The following is a 24,349-nucleotide window of genomic DNA, read 5'->3' on the forward strand; positions in this document are numbered from 1 at the left end:
ATAATCCACTCTGCAACCCTCATTGCATACTCCTACGATAAAAATAATGCCCTAAAATATAATACTTTTAGACTATTCTCTCCCCCATAGACTTGATGTTGTATTCCTACTACACTGCTGAACTCTTATTAATTTTTAGAAAATTTCTTAGGATTTTACATATATAAACATCTCTTATTATTGCCATCAAGTTGGAACCTACTCACTGCTGATTCTTCAGTGGATTTTCAGAGACTGTAGATTACACAGGAGAAGACTGCCTGTCTTTGCCTGCGAAGAAGTTGGTGAATTTGAACCATCTGCCTGTGGGTTGGCAATACAATTCCTTACCCATGAGGCCACCAGAGCTCAGAATATTCCTTAAGATTGTACAACCATCTCATATCATCTGCTCCTAGAGACAGTCTTACTTCTTCCAAACTGGATGCCTTTATTTCTTCTTGTCTGGTTACAGTGGCTAGTACTGAGGCAAAATGTGAACAGGAGTGGCAAGATATGCTCTCCTTGTGTTGTTCCTGATCTCTTGGCGAGGTGCTAGAGAGGAGGCTCTAGCGTGGAGCTGCCTTGTGTACCAGAGGATGGAAATGCCAGACTCTGCACTGTCACAATGTCCTTGGGGTCTAAGTACACTGTTGCAGTCACCATGTCCATCTAGAAGGAAAGTACTCAGTTCTCCATGACATGAGCTGTGCAGATTTTTGTAGCTGCTTTTTATTGAGTTGGGAAGTTCCCTTCTATTGTTGAATCTTTTTTTCTTTTTTGGTCTGTTCATGAAGCTCCAAACTCACTGTGACTGAGCTAGTTCTAAAAAAGACCCTCCATTGGTTTTTAGGCTGTAAATCACGATGGGACGAGATCACACATTTTTCTCCCTCCGAGCTGCTCGTGGATTTAAACAGCCAGATAAGGAGCTTTTGAGTTAACAGTGCAGTTAACTGACTACCCTATTTTCCTATCATGAAAGGGTAGTATTGTTAGGTACTGTCAACTCATGCAATCCTAAAAACAACAGATCTGAACCCTGTCCTGTCCCATCCTCACAATCGAGCTCATTATTTCAGTGACCATGCTAATCCATCTGGTTGAGGGTCTTCCTTTCTTTTGCCGACATTCCACCTTTCCAAGCATGGGATGTTCTTCCCTAAGGAAAAACCTCTCCTAGCAACATGCATATGCTTTTTACTTCTGTCTACTGAGATAATCATGTGATTTTTGTCCTTTATTCTACTAACACGGTTTATTACACAAATTGATTTTTCAGCTGCTATATCAATAATCCCCGGGATAAATTTCACTTAGCCATGATGTATAATCCTTTTATACACTGCTGCATTTATTTCTCTGGTGTTTGGGTGAGGATTTTTATATCCACATTCTTAAGTCTGTCGTTTACTTTGGTTTGACTAGCAGGGTAATACTGCCTTTGCAGAATGAGCACTTTGCTCTGTCTTCTTTTTTATTTTGAGGAAAATTTGTGAAGGACTGGTATTAATAAAAAGCTCATTACTCCAGTATTTCCCAATATCTCAGAAAACAGTAAGGAAAAAAGTATAATGAACCCTCCTGTTCCACTTCACTTCAGTAATTATTAGTATTCTGCCATTTTTATTTCACCTATTTCCACTAGCTCTTTCACTCACCTACTCTCCTGCAGAGCTGAAATGACTTAGAAGAAAATCCTAGACTTTAACACTACCTCTTATAAATGGCTTATCCTAAAAAATCCAAAACAACAAACTAGACTTTTAATTATTTCACTTAACAGAATTAGCAGCAATTTGAAATGTTACATAATACATAGCTCATGTTAAAATTTCCCCAAATGTCTCAAAATTATTTAAAAGATACATTTAACTGGTATAATTGCATTGTTGTTGTTGTTATGTGCCGTCATATGTGTATTTATTTTTTACTGTGATTTGAGTGGAAATCTAAAAAGGCAGATTGGGTTTCCCCTCACTCATTCCTAAGTACTTTGCTTGATAACAATGATTACAATGTGATCTCATGCTGAGATCTCTTCCCTGAATTCCATCCCCAGCAGGCCTTCTCTCCTGCCCTTCCCAGACTTTATCATTGGGCAAAAGCTGTTCTTTAGACCTTCCATGGTTGGTTACTCTAAGGAGTGAGCCTGCCTGCTCTCACTGGTCACTTTACAGGCCTGTCTGTTTAGATGAAGGCTGAGCGATGGGGGTGAGTTTTGTTTCAGATCTGAAAGGTGACTATGGCTATAGTGCAGTCTCAGGGACTTACTGGTCTTTACCTGATCAGTAAGTCTGGGCTTTTTGTGTTTCTGAGCTTTGCTCCATCTTTCCACCCACTCTATGCAGGATCTTCAACTGTGATCCCTTTCAGAGAGGTCAGTGGTAGTAGCCAGGGCCCATCTCATTCTTCTGGTCACAGGGTTGTGGAAAATGAGATTCCCATGGTTCCTTTGGTCTTCGGGACTAAGTGCATCAAATACATCTTTGATTTTCTTTCCTCTTTATTCTGGGTATGGGGAAATCAACAGTTGTACCTTAGAGGGCGGCTTGAAAGTGGTAAAGACTCCAGCTGCTAAACTCCAAAGCTGTTGTATATCGTCGAGTTGGAACCAACTCACAGCTGATCCTCTGGTGGGTTTTCACAGGCAGTTAACTGCATGGGAGATGAATGCCCATCCTTCTCCCATGGAACATCTGGTAGATTTGAACTGTGTGACTTGAGGACTGCAGCACAGCTTCTTGCCACTAGGCCACCCACTGAAGTAGGAGGTAAAACATTATCCGTATGTTATGCCAGTTGACCCTGATGTCCCCTAAGACTATGGTCCCAAAGTCCCAGAATCTAGCTAGTATGCCTCTTTAAAGTCTTTTTTAATTTGTAACAATATCTTTCCCTCTTTTATCCTTGTCATTTATTTTCTTTTTTAAAAAGTATATCTGTAGTCTCCCTTTGGCTGTTAACCAAGGGGAGAGGCCAGCAAGCAGGCGGCCCTCACCCTGCCTGGCATGTGCAGAGACCCCAGCCACTCTGTGTGGGCAGGGTGCTGTCAAGACCAGACCTCTTGGGGGGAGGGGGGTGGGGGGACGGGACTCTTGGAAGGGAAGAAGTATCACTTCTTTCTCAAGTGGAGTGTTTACACCTTGCTGTAACATTTGAACTTTCACAAGAGATGTAATAATTTTGATAATAAAATTCTTAACCATAAAAAAAAAAAAAGTACATCTGTACTATAAAATTTTTCCATGCTCCAGGTTTGGCTACTATATATATGATCATAGGACTGTTTCGCTCACTCTTTTGTGTCTCACAACTCTTTTAACGGTGCCTAACTCACTCTCCCTCACAGCCTCTTTAACCGGAGAGTAAGTGGCATCTACCTCACACTTTCAGTGTTGACTCCAACTTATCAGTATTAGCAGCCTGATATACCCATTGGAAAGCTCCTACTCAGCTTTTACCTAGTCATGTTAGCAGTCACTGAAATGTGGGCCTTGGTACATTATTTCAGTAGAAGTTACAACACAGTAACTTTGAAATTATTTCAGTTCTTCTAGATTTTCACCTTCACCGTTGTCAGCTTGAGGTCTAGGGGTCCCACGTAGGGAAGCAGTCTCAAGTGGCCATCCTGGAAGGCATGCTTGTACCTCTGCTTGTTACAGTGGTGGGAGTGAGGGCAGAGGGGACTCCTGCCATTTGGAAGCAGAAATAAGATGCTGGGCACTGGAATTCAGCTAAGTCCCACACAACGAAGAAATGAGTTGTGCATTACACAACTTCCAGATGCCCTGTCAGATAGATATTCATGAAAAAGCTGGATCTACATAAATTACTTGAACCTGAAGCCATTTATTTTATAGACGAATGCAATTAGTATTTTTCTGAATGTTTCGGTACAGACAAAATTTCCAGAAATGTGCCATGGTGTAACTGAAGAACTAATACTATTATTTCCCCTGGTATTCCTAAGAGCTGGACACCAGTTCGAAGAACTCATGTGACTAACAGCAACACCAAACCTAAAATAAATTACTGTCGATTCCAAGTTATAGCAGCAGCCTGACAGGACACAGCAGAGCTACCCCACAGGAGCAAACGCGCTCACGCTCGAGCACACGCACTCTCTCTCTCTCAGAGCAGCTGACAGTGGGTCTGAACTATCAGCCTTTTCGTTAGCAGTCCAACACTTGACTCACCACACTACCTGGGTTCCTAAGAGCAATATACTTTTGTGGTAGTTGAGCTGCTGATAGAATATTTTATCAGGCAGCCTTTTGTGGCCACTGAGCCCAAAGTAAGTCCATGCACAAGCATCTGCCTCCTTACATACATGTTGTCACTGGGATGTGCCGTCAGGTCGGAACTGACCCATAGCTGACCCTACAGTGGGTTTTCAGAGGCAGCTAATCGCACAGGAGGAGACTGCCAACCTTGCCTCTGTGGGGCAGCTGGTAGATCTCAACAGCATACTTTTGCGTTGGTAGCACAGTTGTCTTATCATTAACTTATTGTTACTGAGTACCGTAGAGTCAGAACCGACCCATAGCTGACCGTCCAGAAGGTTTTCAGAGGCACTTAATTGCATGGGAGGAGATTGCCCATGCTTCTCTCATGGAACAGCTGGTGGCCTTGAACTGCGTGCCTTTGGGACTGCAGTGCAGCTTCTTGCCACTAGGCCACCAGAGCTCCCTACAGTCTTTGACTATATAGTATTTCTTTTTTGAATAATTAGGACTTCATACCATTTTATTTTGAAACTGTATTAAGTTATATTACCTATGAATTCCATTTCAAGACCATAAGAGATTTTACAGGCTATTTGTTCTAACATAGTAGTAGGTCTGAGGGAGCAGGTTATCACCCTCTATGCTACCAAGCCGAAGGTGGGTGATTTTAATCTGTAGCCCTCAGTCCGGGTTCAAATTGTTTTCCTGTCAAACATTCTTCTAGGTGGTATAGCACTGGTCTGTGTGTTGCTGTACAGAGGTGACTCGTGGTTGCTGTGATACTGAAGACTGTGACAGTGATGTGCCAAACGTGGTAATGGGTACCCATGGTGGACACTGTTGGCTGGAGCTTCCCGACTAAAACAAGCCTGGAAGCAGGAGTGGCATCCACTTCCAAAATGGCTTGCCTCCGGAAACTCTATGTATGAACAGTGCTCAGGTCTTTCATTCATAGGGTCGCTATGACTCGTCTACAACTTGACAGCACCTAACAGCAACAACAACAACGAAAATATTTTAAAAAACCTGATCCATGCTATCTGCACAAAGAGCTCTCAAATGTATAATCATGAATCATCTGGGCAGACTATGGGCCCCTGTGTGGTTTTCTGCAAAAAAAGTGCAAGAACTCTCTTCTTCATGCTCCACCTCCTCCCACCAAGATGCTGACGTCTTGGCTGAAGATACGTGGGGTTAAGCGGCACAGAGTGGACAAGATGAGCCCCTCTGTAGAACGAGAGGCTCTGTACTCACCAAGGAGGCTGCCGGGTGGAGTGAGGCGGGTAGTGTGGGGGAATCCGAAGTGGGTCCACCTCTCTGGCAGTGGCAGGGGGGAACTCTCGTTGAGGACTGCTCACACTGGCCTTTTCCGAGTGGTCATGGATTGGGGAGATGATTCCAGACAAAATACGAGACCGAAGTTCCTCACTGTTCTTGTAAGCTCTGTAGGTGGCAGAGAAGGTGTCAGCTGCTCGTACCTGGCTGGCAGTCTTAGTCACTGTATTATGGTGGCAGCGATGACGACTGCCCTGACAGCTCTCGGCATTGCGCTTAGCCTGTCTGCAAGGGTGGGAGCGGGCCGTCCGGCGGACCTGGGTGAGGCGGGCAAGAGCCCGGCGTCGTCTCTGAGGTTTTGGCCTAAACTTCTTAGGCATCTGAGTTGCCCCTCCTCACTTACCACCCCATTAGAAAGAGCTGAAGGTGCAGGAGGCTGGCTGGGCTGTCTTTGTACCCACCCCACCCCTCCCCACCCCTAACCTCACTGTGTGTTCATTATGTGTCACAGGGAGGGTTAATATGTGGGAGACCAGGGGCGTGCCTGGTCCAGGGAGACAGTGCTCTTAAAGGTCCAAAGAACACGTCTGTCACTACCTGAGTGGCTCCTGCCCTCTAGCCTATCCAGAGCCTCATTTCTCTGCCGATGAGAGAAAAGCAATAACAGCTTTAGCTGAGATGCTGACGTATAGAGACAGGCTGAGGCAGTAACAGGGAGCAAGCCGGAAAAACACCCCACCACAACCAAAAACAAACAAAATACCTGGCATTTCAAAGTAAGTGTTTATAAAACAAAATGGCACAATTTAGGGAGGAGAAGCCATAAAATCCCCAACAATCCTAAAACACCAAACGAAAATCATACAGAATCAGATCACATGGAATCAAATTAGAAATCAATAACAAACACAACAGGAAATAACTAATCACATAGAAATTAAACTACACACTTCTAAATAATTTGGGACTAAAAAGAGTCTTAAGTGAAATGTAAAAAATATACAGACCTGAATAAAAATTAAAAGACAATATATTGAAAATAAGTGGGATGCAGCTAAAGCAGTGCTGACGAGGAACGTTATAGCACTAAATGCTTATTTTGGAAAAAAACTCTAATAACCTGAATTCTGGTATCATGTGAGCATAAATTAAACTCCAAAGAAGTAAGGAAATAAAGAAGATATAAGAGAGGAAATCAATGAAGTACAGAAAAGGAAAATGGAGATTAGTAAACAAAAAGCTGTGATTTAAAAAAAAAAATAAAACTGCCTAACATCTACAAAAGTATAAAAAGCCCAAGTCACTGCGAGCTCTGGTGGCCTAGTGGCAAGAAGCTGTACTGCAATCCCAGAGGTATGCACTTTGAATCCACCAGATGCTCTGCTGGAGAAGGAAGGACAATCACCTGTACCAGTCAGATCCGATTTGATGGTATACACACAAAAATAATAAAATCTAAAAAAAACCCCAAAAAACCACAAACCCAAAACCATGTCACTAAGACTGAATCTGGCAATCACCACAACTCCTGTAGCCTCTGAAAAGATGATAATGGAAAACTACAAGCCATCTCCTAAATTAAACTTCCAACTCAAACCTCAAAACTTATTACAGTCAAGTCACAGCTGACTCAGAGCTGCTCCTCTGGAAGGTTTTTGGAAGCTGTAAAGTGCATGGGAGGAGACGGCCCACCCTCCTGCAGAGCTGCCGAAGATCAGCTCCTCCAGAGACCTAGAGCTTTTAACAAACCAAAAATGAAACCACAGCCACCACTGTCAAGCTGATGCCAGTCCACAGCAACTCTCTGGGCAGAGGAATACTGTCCCAGAGGGTTTTAATCTTCGCTGAAGCAGACCGCCATCTCTTTGCCTTGTAGTGTTGCTGGCAGGCTCAAACCACTGACTTTTCACGGCTTCTCTTATCAAGATCCTAACAAGGTTCTTACAGACAACTTCAGTATCAAATGTATGTAGAAATGCACAAATTTTTTTTACAACCGTGACAACTAGGCTCACAAAGAAGAAAAGGGGAATGGATCATTTATTTCATAAGAAGGCCTATACACAGCAACAACAGTCACTATTGCATTTGGGTGCTCTAGGGGTGCCGTGCACAGCATGCCGCACTACTAAAAGGGTCAGAGTCTCTGCAGGTTCAAATTCACTAGAAACTCCAGGAAAGAAAGATCGGGAGCCTACCTGTTAAGCTCCAGGTTCAGGAACCCAATAGAAAGGCTCTGAGATATAAGGTGGGATCAACTCGATGACCTAAGTTTGGTTTTTTTGGGTATATTATAGAGCTACAAATATAATATGACTGAGACAGATTAATGAAAAAGAACAGAAAAGCAAATGATACAAGAAAAAAATTAGTCTTGACCTTAACTTCATACACCTTTAAAAAAAAATTTTAAATGTATCATAGACTTAAAGGTAAACCAAAACACTAGAACATGTAGGTAGAGAAAGAAATAGTTACTATTTGGAATCTGTTGCTGTTTTGTATCATGTGGTAACCTACTCATAGCTGACCCTGCAGCAGGTCTTCAGAGGCTGTAAACCCTACAGGGAAGAGACTGCCCATTTTTTTCCTTAATGGAGCAGCCTGGTGGATTGGAACCGCATATCTTTGTGTTGGCTGCACAATTCTTTACCACTAAGTCACCAGACCTTCCTAGACCTAGGCAAGCATAACATGATCAACAAAAGTAAAACTTGATGAATTAAAAAACTTTGCTTCACAAAAAATCCTTAAGGTAGCCTACAGGCTGGTCAAAAACAAGTGAAAACCACAAAGGACTTAGACCTATATAATAAAAAAAGAATTCTCAAAACAAAAAACCCCATAAATTCAAAGTCAATGCCACTGAGTTGATGCCGACTCAGAGAGACCCACCATCTAGGTTTCTAAGGCCATAAATTTTAACAGGAGAAGACTCCTCATCTTTCTCGCTAAGAGCTGCTGGGGGATTTAAATTGTCAGAGACTCTCAGCCTTTTGATTAGCAGTGAGTGGTACAGACTACACCACCAGAGCTCAAAAATACAACAACAGAAATGTTAACCATCCAATCAGAAAACAGGCAAAAGGCATGAACATTCTGCCAGAGAGGATGTGTTGTTGTTGTTGTGTGCCATCGCGTCAGAAATGACTCGCGGCTGACTCCCTACTGGGTTTTCAGTGGCAGTCAACTGCACTCTGGAAGAGATTGCCCATTCTCTCCCACAGAGCAGCTGGTGGGTCTGAGTCACATGCCTTTGGCTTGGGAGCACAGTTCCTTCCTACTAAGCCACCAGAGCTCCCTGAAGAGGAGATACTGATGGCAAAAGAGACATAAAAACACGCTCAATCTCACCAGCTCTCTTCACTTGCCTGGGACAATGCTTTGAACCTGATCCAGCCACCTCCACTCTGTTTGCCCTGCAAGCACAAGCCCCACCTACATCATCAACAACATGGGCCACCATTTATTCCCTGAACCTGAGATCTGATGTGAGACAGAGCTGACCTTGAGACTGCTACCCTGTGGAACTAGAGCTAGGAGGACCTGGAGGACTTGGGGTGGGCAGGGGAAGGGGGGAGAATGCCTAATTGGCAGGATGAAGAGAACTTTGTAACACTGGCCTAAAGCAGCAAGGCTGAAGGCTGGGGACCTGGAAGCACAGTTCATAAGCTATCCTGACTGAGACATTGTATCCTGTTGCCAGCCTGAATAGGAAGCTCTGGTAGCCTAGTGGCAAGTAGCTGAGCTGCAATACCAAAGGCACGTGGTTCGACGCCACCAGATGCTCCATGGGACAATCTCCTCACACGTGATTAATTGCCTCTGAAAATCCACCAGAGGTCAGCTATGAGTCAGTTCCGGCTCTATGGTACACAACAACAAGAATTTCCTTAATAAACCCCATAATTGTGAAAATGTAAAAAACAAAAACAGCAACCAAAAAAACCCAACAACCAAAAACATGCTCAATATCAACAGTTACTGTGGAAACGCAAAGTAAAATAATAATGAGACACCAGGATCCACCTACTGAATAGTTAACATAGTGACATCAAATGCTGGGGAAGGTATGGAGAAATTCAGTAATTGAGACACTAATGGAGGAAATGTAAAATATATATGGTCTCTGGAAAACTTGGCACGTTTTATAAACCTAAATATGTACTTTGGGCTTGTGGCCTGTAGGGACCAAACCTTGGAGAAGGACATCACGTTTGGAAAAGTGGAGGGACAACACAGGAGAGGAAGACCCTGGACAGGATGGACTGACACTATGACTGGGGCAACAGAGGCAGGTCTATCAGAGACAGTGAGACTGGCTCAGGATAGAACAGGGTTCAGAATTACTGTGCATAGGGTTGCTATGAGTCGCAGGTGACTCGATAGTACATAACAACAACAATAACATGTAATTACTGCTGGGAATTTATCCTACAGAAATGAACAGTTACATCCCACAAAAATCTGTTTCTGAATGTTCACAGCAGCTTTAGACATAAAGAACAACCCAGATGTCCTACAGCTGGTGAAAGGTTAAACTGTGTATATCCATGCAATTAAACACAACGAGTTACAGAAAGGAACAAGTAGTGACGTACCCAGTAACTTGGACGGATCACAAAGGTATGCTGAGGGAAAAGAAAAGCCAATCTTAAAAGATTACATACAGTCTTACTCCATATATATAATGGCTTTGAAATGACAAAATTTAAACACAGACAAAATTTTAAAAAATAGAGTACAGATTTCGGTGTTTGCCAAGGCTTAAGACGGGGCATCAGGCAGGATCTTGTGGTGATGTTCTGTACAACTGTATTTATAGAACATCAGTATCCTGGTTGTAATTCTACAGTACAGTTTTAGAAGATATTATCATTGGCATAAATGGTATAAAGGATTCAAAAGATCTCTTATGTATGTCTTACAATGAATGATAATCTATAATTACTTCAAATGAAAAAAGTTTAATTAAAAAATGTACTTACTGTGCACACATTAAATAGAGATTATGAAATGAAGTCTGGTTTCACTGTTTTGCTAGCAAAGAAGGGGAAGAAGGTTCAGGGATGGCACAGGACACAGTCAACTGGACAGGGCATATGGACCTACATTTCTGGCCTTTTTTCATCAGGGCATCACTACTCTTATGCCAACCCTAGAGAACGCTCTGCTTTGAAGCAGAAACTCCATGATTCAAAAGTACAGCACCTGTAATGGTTCAGAGGATCTCAAGGGCTGGGGCCCCTCATAGCAGTGCATATCGCAGGTTCTTCCTTAGAATCTAGAACTTCAGAGGCCGTTATGCTTCCCTGAGCCAGGTGGGTAGAGGGCCTGCTCTGCTCTCTCAATCAGATGAACCCTACGTTTGAAAGGTCTACGGTTGAAAGGTCTCTTATCTCCCTGTTGTTAAGTACTGTTAAGTCAGAACCAACCCATAGCTGACCCTCCAGTGAGTTTTCAGAGGAAGTAAATCACATGTGATTTGACTGCCCATCTTTCTCCCAAGGAGCAGCTGGTGGATTCGAACCGCATGCCCCCAGGTTGGAAGTGTAGCTCCTTGTTAGTAGGCTGCCAGAGGGAGGTGTTTATCTGTAGAAATCAGGACTGATTAACAAACTGCTGAAAGTGAGCAACTCATTTTGGTAGCAGCAAAAGGCAATGGTCACTTGTCTAACACCGAAGGGGATGGCACCGAGAAACAAGGGAGACATGCCACAAGGGTCAGCTGGAGGCACGTGATGAGGAGTGGGCAGCTCAACACTGGGGAAGAGGAGAAGTCGACCTGGAGCATAGTCTGCATGCCAGCTCTCCAAGAATGCCCAGTGATTTCCCCCTGTATGCACTTCCTGAGAGCGGGACCAAACACAAAGAATTCTAGGTGCTGACATCTCACTGCATTCTCAGAATACTCTGAGATAGTACTCCCGAGTCCCTCATTTCACAATAATCAGAAATAAAATGATAAACACACATACCCACACCCAGAGAAAATCCTGACAACAACAGACATTTAAAAACAATAAATGGGCCACTAACTCGATTTCTTTCAGGACGCTGCGGGGATTAAGTGCTTCACTGAGCATGGACAGTTTTAAAAGTGCCTATCATTTCTGTCAATCTTCCTCCCAATGGGCTTCATTTGAAATCATCAAGAGGGATCATACCCCCCAGCTGTCCTTTCCTTACTCGCTTAAGGAGAAGGATGTGGTCTGTTCAACATTGGGGAGAGGCTGGCTTTACTCCACTCTTCAATTCCCTCATCAATTCTACCCTAGAGAGACCCCAAGGCTTGCCCTCAAGGAAAACCAACTTTAAGAAGCTAATCATAAAACTTTATTTGTAGAAAAGAGGTCTTGCTAGCACAAGAGTGAGATGATCAGCTGCTAATGGAAAGGTCGGCAGTTCAAATCCATAAGCAGCTCCACAGGAGAAAAACAAGGCAGTTCGCTTCCATAAAGATTCCAGCCTTGGCATTCCTAAGGAGCAGTTCTCTGTCACAGGGTCTTTGTGAGGTGAAAGTGATTTCAAGATTAGCAGTTCAAGAGATGATCTGAGACTCAAATGTGACCCGGCCTGATTCTCAGCAGTTTCCTGGCTATGCCGTGGATGCCGTTGCCCTCCACTTTCACATGCCAGTTCTCACAGAATAAAACTCAAGCACACTGCTAAGTGAGGAGTGGGTGTATTTACAGTTTCCAAGTATAACCTACAGATTGCTTATTAAACACAAAGGAAAACAGGTACCTTGACGATAGAGACACCTGGCGAATATCACTGTAGCCAAGTGAGTGATCTAGTTTAACATCAAGGAATGATGGACAGACACAACATGCCTGAAAAAGAAACGGCCTTGTTGTAAAAAAAAAAAAAAAAAAGTCCAACTTGATTCAAAAGATGAGGGAACCATCTAGTTAAGTTTAATCAAGGAAACAACATTCTGCATTACTACTGACCTGGAGTCTTAAAAATGCCAATGCCATGGAAAACCACACAGGGCTAGGGAGTGCTCTAGATTAAAGGGAACACGGCCTAGAAGTAATTCTGTACTGCCAATCTGAAGGTATTCAGTTCAAATCCACCAACTTCTCTGTGAGAAAAAGATGGGAAATCTTCTATGTGATTTGTTATTGTTGTTATGTGCCATTGAGTCTCTTGCGACTCATAGTGACCTTATGTACAACAGCCCTAAATTCCGCTCTGTCCTGTGTCAATCGCACTGTCTCTGACACTCCCATCCCGATTACCCCAGTCACTGAATCAATCCATCTCATAGAGGGCCTTCCCCTCCTGCGACGTCCCTCCACCCTCCCAAGCATGATGTCCCTCTCCAAGGACCGGTCCCTCCTCACAACATGTCCAAAGTATGTCAGACGAAGCCCCAGAATCCTTGCCTCCAAGGAGCCACCCGGTTTAACCCTTTCCAGGACAAATCTGTTTGTTTTCCTAGCAGTCCATGGTACCCTTAATACTCTTCTCCAGCACCACAGCTCAAAGGCATCAATTCTTCTTCTATCCTCCTATGTGAATTTAGTGTCTCTAAAAACCCACTAGACGGGCTCAGGGGGCTATCTCCTTCCGAGCGATTTACTGCCTTTAAAATCCTGCTGCAGGGTCAGCTGAATCAGGTGTGACTTGATGGCACATGACTACAATAAAAACCCAACAGAGGGTCAGCTCTGAGACAGTTCCAACTCAATGGTACCTTACAATAACAACCAACAGACATATGAAAATAAATGCAATGTGTGACCGTGGAATAGGTAAGAGTCACAAGAAAAAAACCAACCAAATCAAAACCAAATTAAAAAACCAAACAGCTAGAGCTAAATGGACAGTGCTGGAGTCACTGAGATCTCTGAATGGGGACTGTATATGAAACAGTATTGCTGTATCCATGTGACATTTCTTGAGTGTGGTAACTATAGAGGGGTTATGTGGGAAGATGCCTTTATAAGAACATTACGATATGTGCTAACATATTTAAAGGCTAAAGTTCATAAAACAGCTAAAAAATGGAAAGGTTTTTTTTTTTAAAAAAAAAAAGCATATTGAAAGATTAGGGAGCACTCGTGGCCTAACAGCAAGAAGCTGCTATGCAATCCCAAAGGCACACAGTTCGAATCCACAAGCTGCTTTGTGGGAGGATGGGCAATCTCCTGTGTGATTAACTGCCTCTGAAAACGTGCTGGAGGGTCAGCTGTGGGTCGGTTCCAACTCTGTGGTACACAGAAACATAGAAAGATTAAACTAATGTGGCAAAAAGCTAAAACTGGTGAACCTAGGAGATGATAGAGGAGTGCTGCCAGCACTATGCCTGCATCGTTTCTCTGGGACTGAAACTGGAAAAAATGAAAAGGTTGGGGTGGGATGGGGCCCTGACTAGGCATCCTTCCTTTTAGAAGCTCAATCTCTGCTGAACCCACTGGCCTGGCCCCACGTCCACTGCAGCTTCTATAGACTCATTTGCTTTATTTTTAGCTCTGTGGCACTGCTATTTGAAGCGAAATGTGAGTTTTCTCCTAAAATGTATTAAAAATAGAAAAGAGAGTTGAGATGTGACTATGCCCAGGAATGAAAGAGCCTTCTGTGAGGTTTCCCCAGCTCCTGGGGCATTGTCTCTCTAGACCGTGTATCCTGCCATTGGCTCCCACCTTTTTCCGTGGGAAAAGACAGCACTCGGAAGTACCTGTGGAAGTCACCCAGGTGTTCTCCATCAATATAATCATCCAAATTCAAAGTCAAGTCTGCCACTTGCTGTGAACCACATTCCTAAAAAAAAACCATAATAAAACACAATTAGGAAAAACGAGAGTCTGGGGGCAATTTTAGACTAACGGATGGTTGAGGGAAGGAAAGGAGACAACAAATATTCCACCAAACAGGCGTGTGCACAGACACATACAAGGTGATATGGGAAATGTTCTTCCAGTGGTTGAGATGGGTCCTCTGACTTAGAAACACTGTCTTTCTAAGAGAGACAGTGCAAGAAATCCCACTTTGCAAAGTTCTTTCCTAGCTGGACCCTGACATGCTACTGAGGTGCCAAATGGAAGCACAACTTTGGCTTAGAGGTGAGAAGAATGGAGGCAGCCTAGCAAGGAGGAGACGCTTCGCATGGCAGGGGTCCCAACATCAACAGCTGATAAGAAGGGACACTGAGGCTTAGAGGATCAGCCAGCAGCTGATTCTTGGAGATGGTGACAGCAGTGGTGGCTGCCACAGCATGGCCGGCTAGCCTATCCTTGAACTAGTTTCTTCTTCTACCAATTTATTGAATTATCCCCAACTTTTCCCCCTTCTCTTTAAATTTATTTATTTTGCTGTTGTGGAGAATATACACAGCAAACCATACATCAATTTTCAATAGTTTCTATATTTAAAATTTAGTAGCATCAAATCGTGCAAACACTCTCACCCTCTTTTTATGCCTTTTCTTCTCCCATTAACATAAACTCACTGTCCTCTAAGCTTTCTAGCATATCTTTTGAGATGCTCTTATCCATTTGGCCAACCCAAAGGTCAGTGGTTTGAAACTACCAACTCAGGAGAGCAGTGTGGCGATCTGTTCTATAAGGATTTGCAGCCTTGGAGACCCCAGGAGGTTATTCCACTCTGACCTGGATCGACACTGGGTCAGAAATGACTTGATGGTAGATGGCCTGGGGCATTCACCCCCATGTTTTAGAGATAACAAAACTTTGTGAGAGGAAAGTGCACGGCGTAATACAATGCACACGGCATGATTCTTCTCTAAGGCAAGTGGGACAAAGACTGACACAAGGAAAGTCGCCTCCCTCCTACCACAGCCTAGCAACAATAACAGCATAAATAAGTACAGAATTATCTGTGATTTTTAGTAAAAGAATTACAGGTTGTGATAAGTATCAGACAAGAAAATAAAATTAAAGAGTAAAAAGACAGAACTGAGATTTTTCTGGTGAGTGGGAATCAGGACCGAACTTTCCGAGGAAGTGAAGACTGAGACTTGAGGAAGTGAACACTAAGGAGAGGCGGAGAAGGCTGAAGGAATGTATGTGTGTGGCGGCAGACAGTGGAGTGTGTGTGTGGGGGGGGCAAAGAGTGAAAGGTGAGTGAGAGTGAGTGTGTATGTGTGAGTGTGTGCAGGGGGGCAGACAGTGAAAGGTGAGTGAGTAAGTGAGAGAGTGAGTGTGTGTGTGTGTGTGTGTACAGATGGTGAAAGAAGTGTGTTCCAGGCAGAGGGTACATGCAGTGAAAAGGCTCGAAGGCAGCACTAAGCTTAACTAACAAACACAAAGTGGGCCAAAGGGCATATAAAAGAAACCACTTCCTTTGAGTCAATGTGAACTCATAGTAACCCTACAGGTCAGGGTTGCCAAGGCTGCAACCTTTACAGAAGCAGGCTCTTTCTTATCTTTCTCACTCAGGGTGGCTACTATGTTCAAACTACTAACCTTTTGGTCAGCAGTCAAGTACTGACACACTGCACTACTAGGGCTCTTTACTGGGGCTACTGACAGCCCTTTCCCTCCCGTGTTGTCAATGAATGATCTGCTTTAATCTAGCGGCCCACTCCCTGCCACCACCGTCGCCAGGGAGCTGATGCCTGATTCTTAGCCACGTGTGTGTGTCAGCACTGAACTGTGCTCCACAGGATCTTCAGTGGCTGACGTTTCACTATGAAGCAGATCACAACGCCTCCATTTCAAAGTGCCTGTAGGTGGAATTGAACCTCCAACCTCTCAGTTAACAGCTGAGGGTGCTAGCAATTTGCATTACCTGGGGACAGCCTCTCCTTTTATAACAGCAGGTGGTGAGTATCTCTGAGCATCAAGCTTCCTGTTAATGGAAACACAGGATGGACAACTCCTAGCTGCCCTTTAGTTATGTAGAATCGGTCCTCCTTTGGAAACTAACCACCCCTGACCTGTAACAAATTCATCACAATGGCCTTCGCTTGCTGCGTGTGGAACTGTGTACCACTGCAAAGGCTATGAGTTTTTCCTACATTAAAGTAAGGTTCATTAAGAACCATAAGGACCTGTTCTGATTTACTAACAAAACTGACTGAAAGACACATTTAGGAATGCATCTCTTACTTTGGATTTCTGAGTTCTCAACTTGGGGTAAAATTTCAGAAATGGGACAGGGGTAAAGGCCCACGAAAATTTAAGGTTCTTGATCCATGCTGTTACACCCCCCGCAATGTCCACTCCCGCCAGTGGACACTCACTAGCACGTTGATGATCATGCTGTTTTCCACGGTGACAGCCTTCAAAAGGAGCTTCCGCGACCCGTCCTTGGACTCATACCGGAGGACATACAGGTCTTTACTGTTGTTCCACCCAGCAGGCAGCAGTTCTGACTTCTTATCATTGGGACCTGACTGAGGAGACACCCAGGGCAGAGAGGAAGCAGAACAGGATCTCAGAATACAGAACCATAAGGATTTTACAGATAATCTAATAATGCTAACCCTTCAGTTCACAGATGAGGTCACGACATCAATCAAATGACTTGTCCGAGGTCTCACAGCCCCTCAGAGGTCTCGGACTCAGTTCCATGGCTTCCTGGTAAACTGCTTTCTCTTCCACACCCATCTTTCTACTAAGGAGCTGCTGGTGGATTTGAACCACGGAGACACTCAGCCTTCTGAGCAACACACATCTCCCTATAAACTACCCCACTAGAGCCCCTAAATTGTCTGATTAAGAATAAAGCCAATCACCTCAAGTAATAGTCCAAAAGTTCTGGCCAATTTTTCATGTTTGGACTCTTGAGTTATCTGTGATAGCATCACACATGTTTTGTTGGTTGTTTTTTGTTGTTTTTTTTTTTTTTAAATAAAGTCTATTTCACAGATTCATAACAAGTGAGGAGATAATCCCTATGTCCAACCAACAACAACAATAACAAAGTTCTGGATGATATGGCTTCACTGGGGAATTTTACTAAACATTTAAAGAACTGGTATCAATATTGCAATATTGTTTAAACCCTTCCAAAAGATAGCAATGGCACACTCCCTAATTCATCCTATGAAGTAAAGTAAACATAACGTTAATATCCCAAACCAAGAGAACTGCAGGCCTGTATCTTTTATGAATATTGATGCAAAAATCCTTACCCTAATAACAGCAAACAGAAACCAATGACATACTGACCAATCATACACCATGACCAAGTGAGCCTTATTCCAGCAGGGATGGTTCAACAGTAGAAAATCAATCCACTTAATATAACTTATCAATTTATCAAAGGAAAAGAACCACATGATAATCTGTTAGGATAGAGAAAAAGCATGTGATAAAATGCATCACTCACTCTTGATGAAAACTCTCAAGAGTGTGGGAACAGAGGATAAATTCCTCAGTGTGATTCAAGGTGCGCATGTGCTATGGCGGCGACATGGAATTTCTAACCATTGCTGACTTGACTCTCACCACAGGGCAGGGTAGGACTTTGCAAATGTGAGCTCTTTGTGGCCCAGCATGGAGAGTGCATAACTTACTAATAATGTAAACGGCACCTTTTGGGATGCAATGTATATTCTCAACAAAAAAATAAAATTCAGAGAGGGGAAACATACAGATTCTGATGTGCTGCAGTGGTTTAACCAAAATGAAGAACAATTTATACACACACACACACACACACACACACACACACACGGTATATACAAGATAAAAAGCATCCTGAAATTGATGGCCACATATCTATCTCCACCACTGGGTTAAAAACAGAGCATCATCAATAGGCAGAAGCCCTGGGCCTTGTCAGCAGCTTTGACGCAGATTGTGATACATAAGATCCTAAACTGCAGGGGAGAACTGCTGTCTCAGTGACCTCACACTGCTGTAAGAGAGGCACAACTGGATGGCTTTTGTAGGAATTTATTCTCACAGTTTAGGAAGCTAAAAGTCCCCTCTGCTCACATCCTCTCTATTTACCTCCCAAGAAACAAAAGGTGTTCTAGGCCAAGCCCCAGGGAAATGCCCCTTTCATCAGATCAGGGCAGTTAACTGTGCTGCATTCCACCCTGATCCCCTGACACCTGATCACATCCGGGATCACATCACGGGGAATAACTACATTATGACATAATCTGACCTTAATCCTGCCTCATTAAAATCACAGAGGTTAGGATTTGCAGCACACTGGATAATGACATAATTTGGAAAATCACAGCCTAGTCAAGCTGACATGTACTTTGGGGCCACGTGATTCAATCCACAACAACTTTTCCCTGGGCTTTTCAAGGCTGTGACCTTTTTAAAAGCAGATTGCTTTCAAAGAAATTTTCAAGATTGCTTATAATATTTGAAGAAACAACAAACTGCCTTCCAGAGTGGTTGTGCCATTTTACAATCCCACTCAAACAGTGCATGCACGTTCTAATCTCTCTGCATTCTCTCCAACATTTACTGCTTGCTGTCCTGTTAAACCTTGCTACTGCAAATGGGTTGTGATGGTATCTCATTATTGTTTTTATTTGGATTTCTCTCATTGCCAGTGTTTATTTCTTGTCAGCATTTCAGTGAGCATTTCTTGTCTGTTGGCCATCCAAAATCCCTAAGATCCATCCATTCCACTGCAAGGAACATACCCCAAGGAAATGACCAGAGATATGGACACCTGTGTTCAGAATGGTATTAGTCCCAACAGCAAGAAAATGGAAACAGCTCAAATTCCCAACAACAAATGAATGGACTGAGAAATCATCGTACATTTACACAATGGAATACTATGCAGCATTTAAGAGTAACAATTTCATAAACCTCTATATAACATGGCAGAGTCTAGAGAGCACCATGCTGAGTGAACTCAATTTCATAAGGATAAATATTGTGTAAGATCATATTGTAAAAATGGAAGGATAATGAGTAACCTGTGTATAATGTCCAAAAAAGAAAATGGGGAAAGGGACCAAAAAGGGGCAAGGGTGGAAATCACTAGGACAGCAGAGTTTAGTGGGAGTTTAGATGGAGAGTGTGAGGGGATAGGAAAGATTCAAGATTCCTCAGGAACTCGGGGCAAGAACAGGCACTGATCAATAGTAACTAATTATATAAAATACAATGTAAATGAAAGATTGTACAAAACACAATGTACATGAATGAAACACATCATTGTATGCAAATCAATAAGAAAAGAAAGAAATACTGGAGGAAAAAAAGAGATTGCTTATAACGGAAAGCTTCCATTCAATAACAGACATCAGAAAGCCAACAGGCAGGCCAAAGGCTGGAAAGAAAGGGTAGCTATGACAACAAAGGAAAAAAAGTAATCCCCAGGATGTAAAGAAAATGCCCGGAAAGTAAATAATTAAAAACTGGAAACTCGTGTGAAAAAAAACAACTACTAGAAAAGATATGAAGAAACCAGAAGCGTAGAGGGTTGTTCTACTTTACAAGCACAGACTGATTAATACAAAAAGATCTTCGGCCCCAGCCACGAGACTGAAATGGTCCACTATAATTCCTACTCCTGTAGAAACCTCGGGACATTATCTGGAGGATCCAAACAGTAGCAAAATGCAAACGCTCACAGTGGAATACGACATCCATAGTAAGAAGAAATGTTCCAGATCTAACTGTGTAATAAAAGGCAAAAGTAAAAGATTAAATTTAAAGACAAGTTCAGGAGTGGGTGAGGTGAAGGCAATGGGAAGGATCTTTTGTGGGGAAAAAAATTGTATTCAAACTTTGTAAATAAATAATAATAAAATTTAAAAAAAAAAGAAAAAATAAAGACAAGGTCGGGAGGTGGGAGTGGAGAAGATTCATAGCCTACTATCACTTATGTAAAATAAGTGATCACTTATTTTTTTTTTAAAAAAAAACCCCAAACATAAAATAGGCAGCACATTTTTCCCAGATAAACTTTATACAGTTAACTATGGAGCAGGTGGACTGTAGTTATGCGTGGGTGTCTATCTGCAATGGTGAAAGTGGCACCAGAGATAAAGAATGAAGAAAAACACAAAGATCTGGCAAAGCAGGGCTTATACAGAACAAAAAGCCTGGAAGACCAGGAAATGGGAATTGCAAGCTGCTTCTCTTTGTGAATCGCTGGAGCTCAGGAACACACTGGGGAAAGCTTTTAGGAGTAACTGGCAAGGTTTAAAGGCTGGCTAGATGACAAGGAAACTTATAGGCCTCAATCAGAGAAATAAAGAGTAACAGAAACAAAAGTGAAACCAAACCACTTTGCCAGAGGAGGAACAGAAAGTTAACATCAAGCCTACTCCATCATCTCCCCTCAGCAAAATTCCAATAAAATGTTCAGAGCTCTGAGGTTAACTCTGGACACGAGGCATTTAATCCTGTAACCCACCTAGTCTTTCTTCTGAGGGTCTCCTGATTTACCTTAGATCTTCCTATGGCCGAGCCTGATTTATCTTATATTTTCATTTGATCCATCAGAATTCTCTCTTGTGTAATTCAGTCTACTCACCACCTCATTATTTTTGGTTTCCAAAGGAAGAGATAATCCTGAGCCTGAAAGAGACTGATAACTCTTAGCGTGCTGGAAACCATGTTCCCCAAGCCCAAGCTGCCCTGACATGGGGAAGAGTGTGATAGAAAAAGACTGGCTGAGGTGCTATCTAGCCAGCCAAACAGTTCAATTCAACCTCCTTTAATCCCTGACATCCAGTATCAGGGCTCCCAGAATGCAAAGGCTGGAAAACAATCAACATGCATGATCATGCAGTTTAAACCCCTGGAATGAAAAGGCCAAGGCTGAAAAATGCCCAAAGTCACAATCAGGTTCAGCTTGACTGATCTGAAATGAAGAGCTTCTGGCTGGCTAGGTCAAGTCTGGGGAAGAGATATTCCCAGCCAGGTCCACCAGGCTAGCCCTAAAGGCAGTATCCATCCAACCATGCAAAACCCTGGGGCTGGAAGCAATTCACAAGGCCACTCCAGTGCCTCTAGGTCAGCAGCATCACAAGCAACAGAAGAGAATTCCCTAACTATGTCAGTTAATTTCTGTCTCTTGAATTTAAACCACTTACACAGCTGTAAAGCTCTTACAAGAAGTAGTGCTGACTTCAAGAAATAAATCCAAAGACTGGATTTTTGTTGAAGCAGTGGCTCACGGTGTTGCTCTCCTAATCAAGAATTACATACGCAGTTCTTTTAAACAAAGGGAAAGGTCCACAATTTAGCTTTCTATTCAACCATCAAAAAAACAACCCAGTGGTCATGTGAGTGTTCTCAGGATCTTCCTCTCTCTTATTGCCCCTAGGCGATAAGGAGCAGAAGGTGGCTGAAGAGGAAACACACCCTCCCTCTGAACTTGGCGAAACACTATCCCTCTGAGCAGTCTGTTGGGCTCACACCAGAGAATTCAACCACCTTCTTAAACTATGAACTTTGAGAAACGATGATAGTTATAGAAAGGTCTTTTGTTCATAAGGTCACTATGAGTTGTCACTTCTGAGTTGTGCTCCCACTTGATCATCATCAACAACTAACAGGGAAGATTCTTCTCGATGTGATCTCTACTTATACTGAAAGGAGATGCTGCAGAAGTGAGCGGGGTGGCTGGGTAGGGGGACAAGTGAAACCTGATCTTCGAAAGGAGAAAAAAAAAAGTCTACCCTGTGAAATGGAGAAGAAGAAAAACAAGACACAGTCGGTTTCCAATTCAAACATCCACCCCTCAGAGCGCATGCGTGACTTTGTGCTTGGGTGGACAGGCCCAAAGGGGGCAACGAGAGGGGGCTGGCCCTGGAGGGGAAACCTGACCTGATCCCAGCACCTGGGGGTATGTGAGTTGGAAAACGGGGTGTGTAGGGATTCCCTGGGCCCACGCTGAGGGTGGGGCGGGGCTCTGACAGCCATACCCCGATGATCTAGCTGTTAACTGGGGGTTCGTGGACAGCAGAAGGGTACGTGTACACTGCCTTGGCTCCCCAAAGCTGAGTGAGGTCCAGCTGCATGAGGTGTACTCGGGGTCTCAACACCGCAGACCCGATGCCAGGTCCACACGATCCTTGTCTGGGAGACTGTCAGGCTGCGCCGATGGGAACCTCTGTTCTTGGCTTTGCCAACCAGACTGTGTCAGCGGTGTTTAGGGGCGCTCGGGGCTGGGCTGGGCCAGGTGAGCACCTCCTTGACCCAGAGGTTACACCAACAGCGCCGTGTACCGGACCTTGAACCTGGGGCGAGGCAGTGTCCATCCAGCCCGGCGCCCTGGGTCCGAGAAGACGATCGTCCCCTCAATCCGCTCCGCTCCCCTCCCGGGTCGGCAGCGTACCTCGTCGCCGGTGCCCAAGCCATGATAGCCATGCGTCACAACTTCCCAGTGCAGGAAACAGACAAGCGCGTCCTGCGCGCAGGTGATGGCCGGCGCCGCCGATGCGAACAGCACTTCCAAGCCCGCCATGGACGCCAGAAGCTCCTGAGGGCTGAGGGCAGGAGGACGAGAACGTGAGGAGCCGGCCCAGCCCCGTGAGAACTGACCAGTCCGCGCTCTGCCAATCCGTGGGCGTCCACCCAGCTTCCACCTGAGCCCAAAACAGGGCTGCCGGAAGAGGGGCGGAGACTCCGGAAGTAAGCCCCAGAGCGCAGGCACTTTCGCGAGGGCGATCCGGGCGGGAAACCAGAGCGTGACGTTTAAGGTTCCGCGGCGGCCACTGGTCTTGGCCGAAGATTAGGAACTTGGACCTTCAAAAGGGAAATCTCCGGGGTCCAGCAGAGGTCTGTACCCAACCACACACCCCCGGCCCAATAAAGGAATTCCAGCAAACCCTCAAAAAAAAAAAAAGGGAAAGCTCCATCTCCTTTGCAGCAACCTGGTCCGCTATTCTGGGCATTGGGTCTGCAAGGTTGAGGGTCCTTTCTAAAGCTCCAGACTTAGAAAAAGAGGAAGAATTTAGGAAACAAATCTAAGATGTTGTTGTGTATAGTCCAGTCAGAACCGGCCCATAGCTGACTGTCCAGCGGGTGTCCATCCGTCTCCCTCGGAGCAGCTGGTGTCCCTCAAACCGTGTGTCTTCGGGATTGGATACGTTCTTAATAATAGTTAACGCTTAAGAGCTTGCTACGAGCCATATTCTGAAAGCATATTTGTGTTCATTTACTAATATGCACAACTCAATCATGTGATGATGGTAATACGTTATCCCCATTTTACAGTTGAGAACAGTTGTATCACAGCTGAGGTGACTGGTCGGAAGACCTAGCAGTCTGACTAGGATTTAGATATGTTAAATGTATATTGTGTACTGGATCCTGCTCCATACACCTTTACGTCACTCTCTCAACATTTTTCTGAAATATATTTCCATTTTGAAGATGATAAAAAAACTGCGTCGTAGGCTTGAAACCACTTTGCCTTGAGCATAGCAGCTGACTTCAGTTTTCATCCACGACTATGACCACTTGTTGCCCTCAGATGGATTCCTGCCCATGAGGGCTCCCTGTGTTACATAGTAGAACTGCTTCATAGCTTCTCCTTCGTTTCAATGATTCCTTGCATTGTCTACTAGCCTCTGCAGAGCGGTAAGGAGCTGTGCTGCAATCCCAAAAGCCCGCCATTCGAATCCACCAGCAGCTCCTTAGGAGAAGGATGGACAATCTCCTGTGTGTTTTACTGCCACTGAAAACCCTCTGGAGAGTCAGCTGTGGGTCAGTATCAACTCAATGGCGCACAACAACAATAACCACTTAGGTTAAAAGAATTGTCACACTCTGACCCCTTACCATGCTTTCATTTATACAAAATATTAATATCATAATATTTGCTTGCTGTTTAATAGCTATCTTCCCACTAAATCCCAACAAGGGAGTAAGATCCATGTCTTCCTTGCTTCCAGCTGTACTCGAGGGTCTCCTGGGCCCAATACATAGTGAACAAATGATGAATGAATTAAA

The 24,349-nt window shown here is 43.9% G+C and overlaps 1 protein-coding gene across 1 annotated transcript in view; it reads right to left on the minus strand.

Moving 5' to 3' along the window:
• PSMF1 (proteasome (prosome, macropain) inhibitor subunit 1 (PI31)) overlaps positions 1-22,859 on the minus strand; it is a 42,306-nt gene extending 19,447 nt beyond the window's left edge. Inside the window, exons 1-4 of the mRNA XM_006881403.1 lie at positions 22,731-22,859; positions 16,699-16,851; positions 14,173-14,255; positions 5,463-5,651 (exon numbers count right to left, since the gene is read on the minus strand). Of these exons, the coding sequence (XP_006881465.1) occupies positions 5,463-5,651; positions 14,173-14,255; positions 16,699-16,851; positions 22,731-22,859 (554 nt within the window). The remainder of the gene's footprint in view (positions 1-5,462; positions 5,652-14,172; positions 14,256-16,698; positions 16,852-22,730) is intronic.
• Between the last annotated feature and the right edge of the window lie 1,490 nt (positions 22,860-24,349).

The sequence above is a fragment of the Elephantulus edwardii genome, unplaced genomic scaffold (assembly GCF_000299155.1).
Source record: "Elephantulus edwardii isolate Elephantulus edwardi_28Jun2011 unplaced genomic scaffold, EleEdw1.0 scaffold00015, whole genome shotgun sequence".
NCBI lineage: Eukaryota > Metazoa > Chordata > Mammalia > Macroscelidea > Macroscelididae > Elephantulus > Elephantulus edwardii.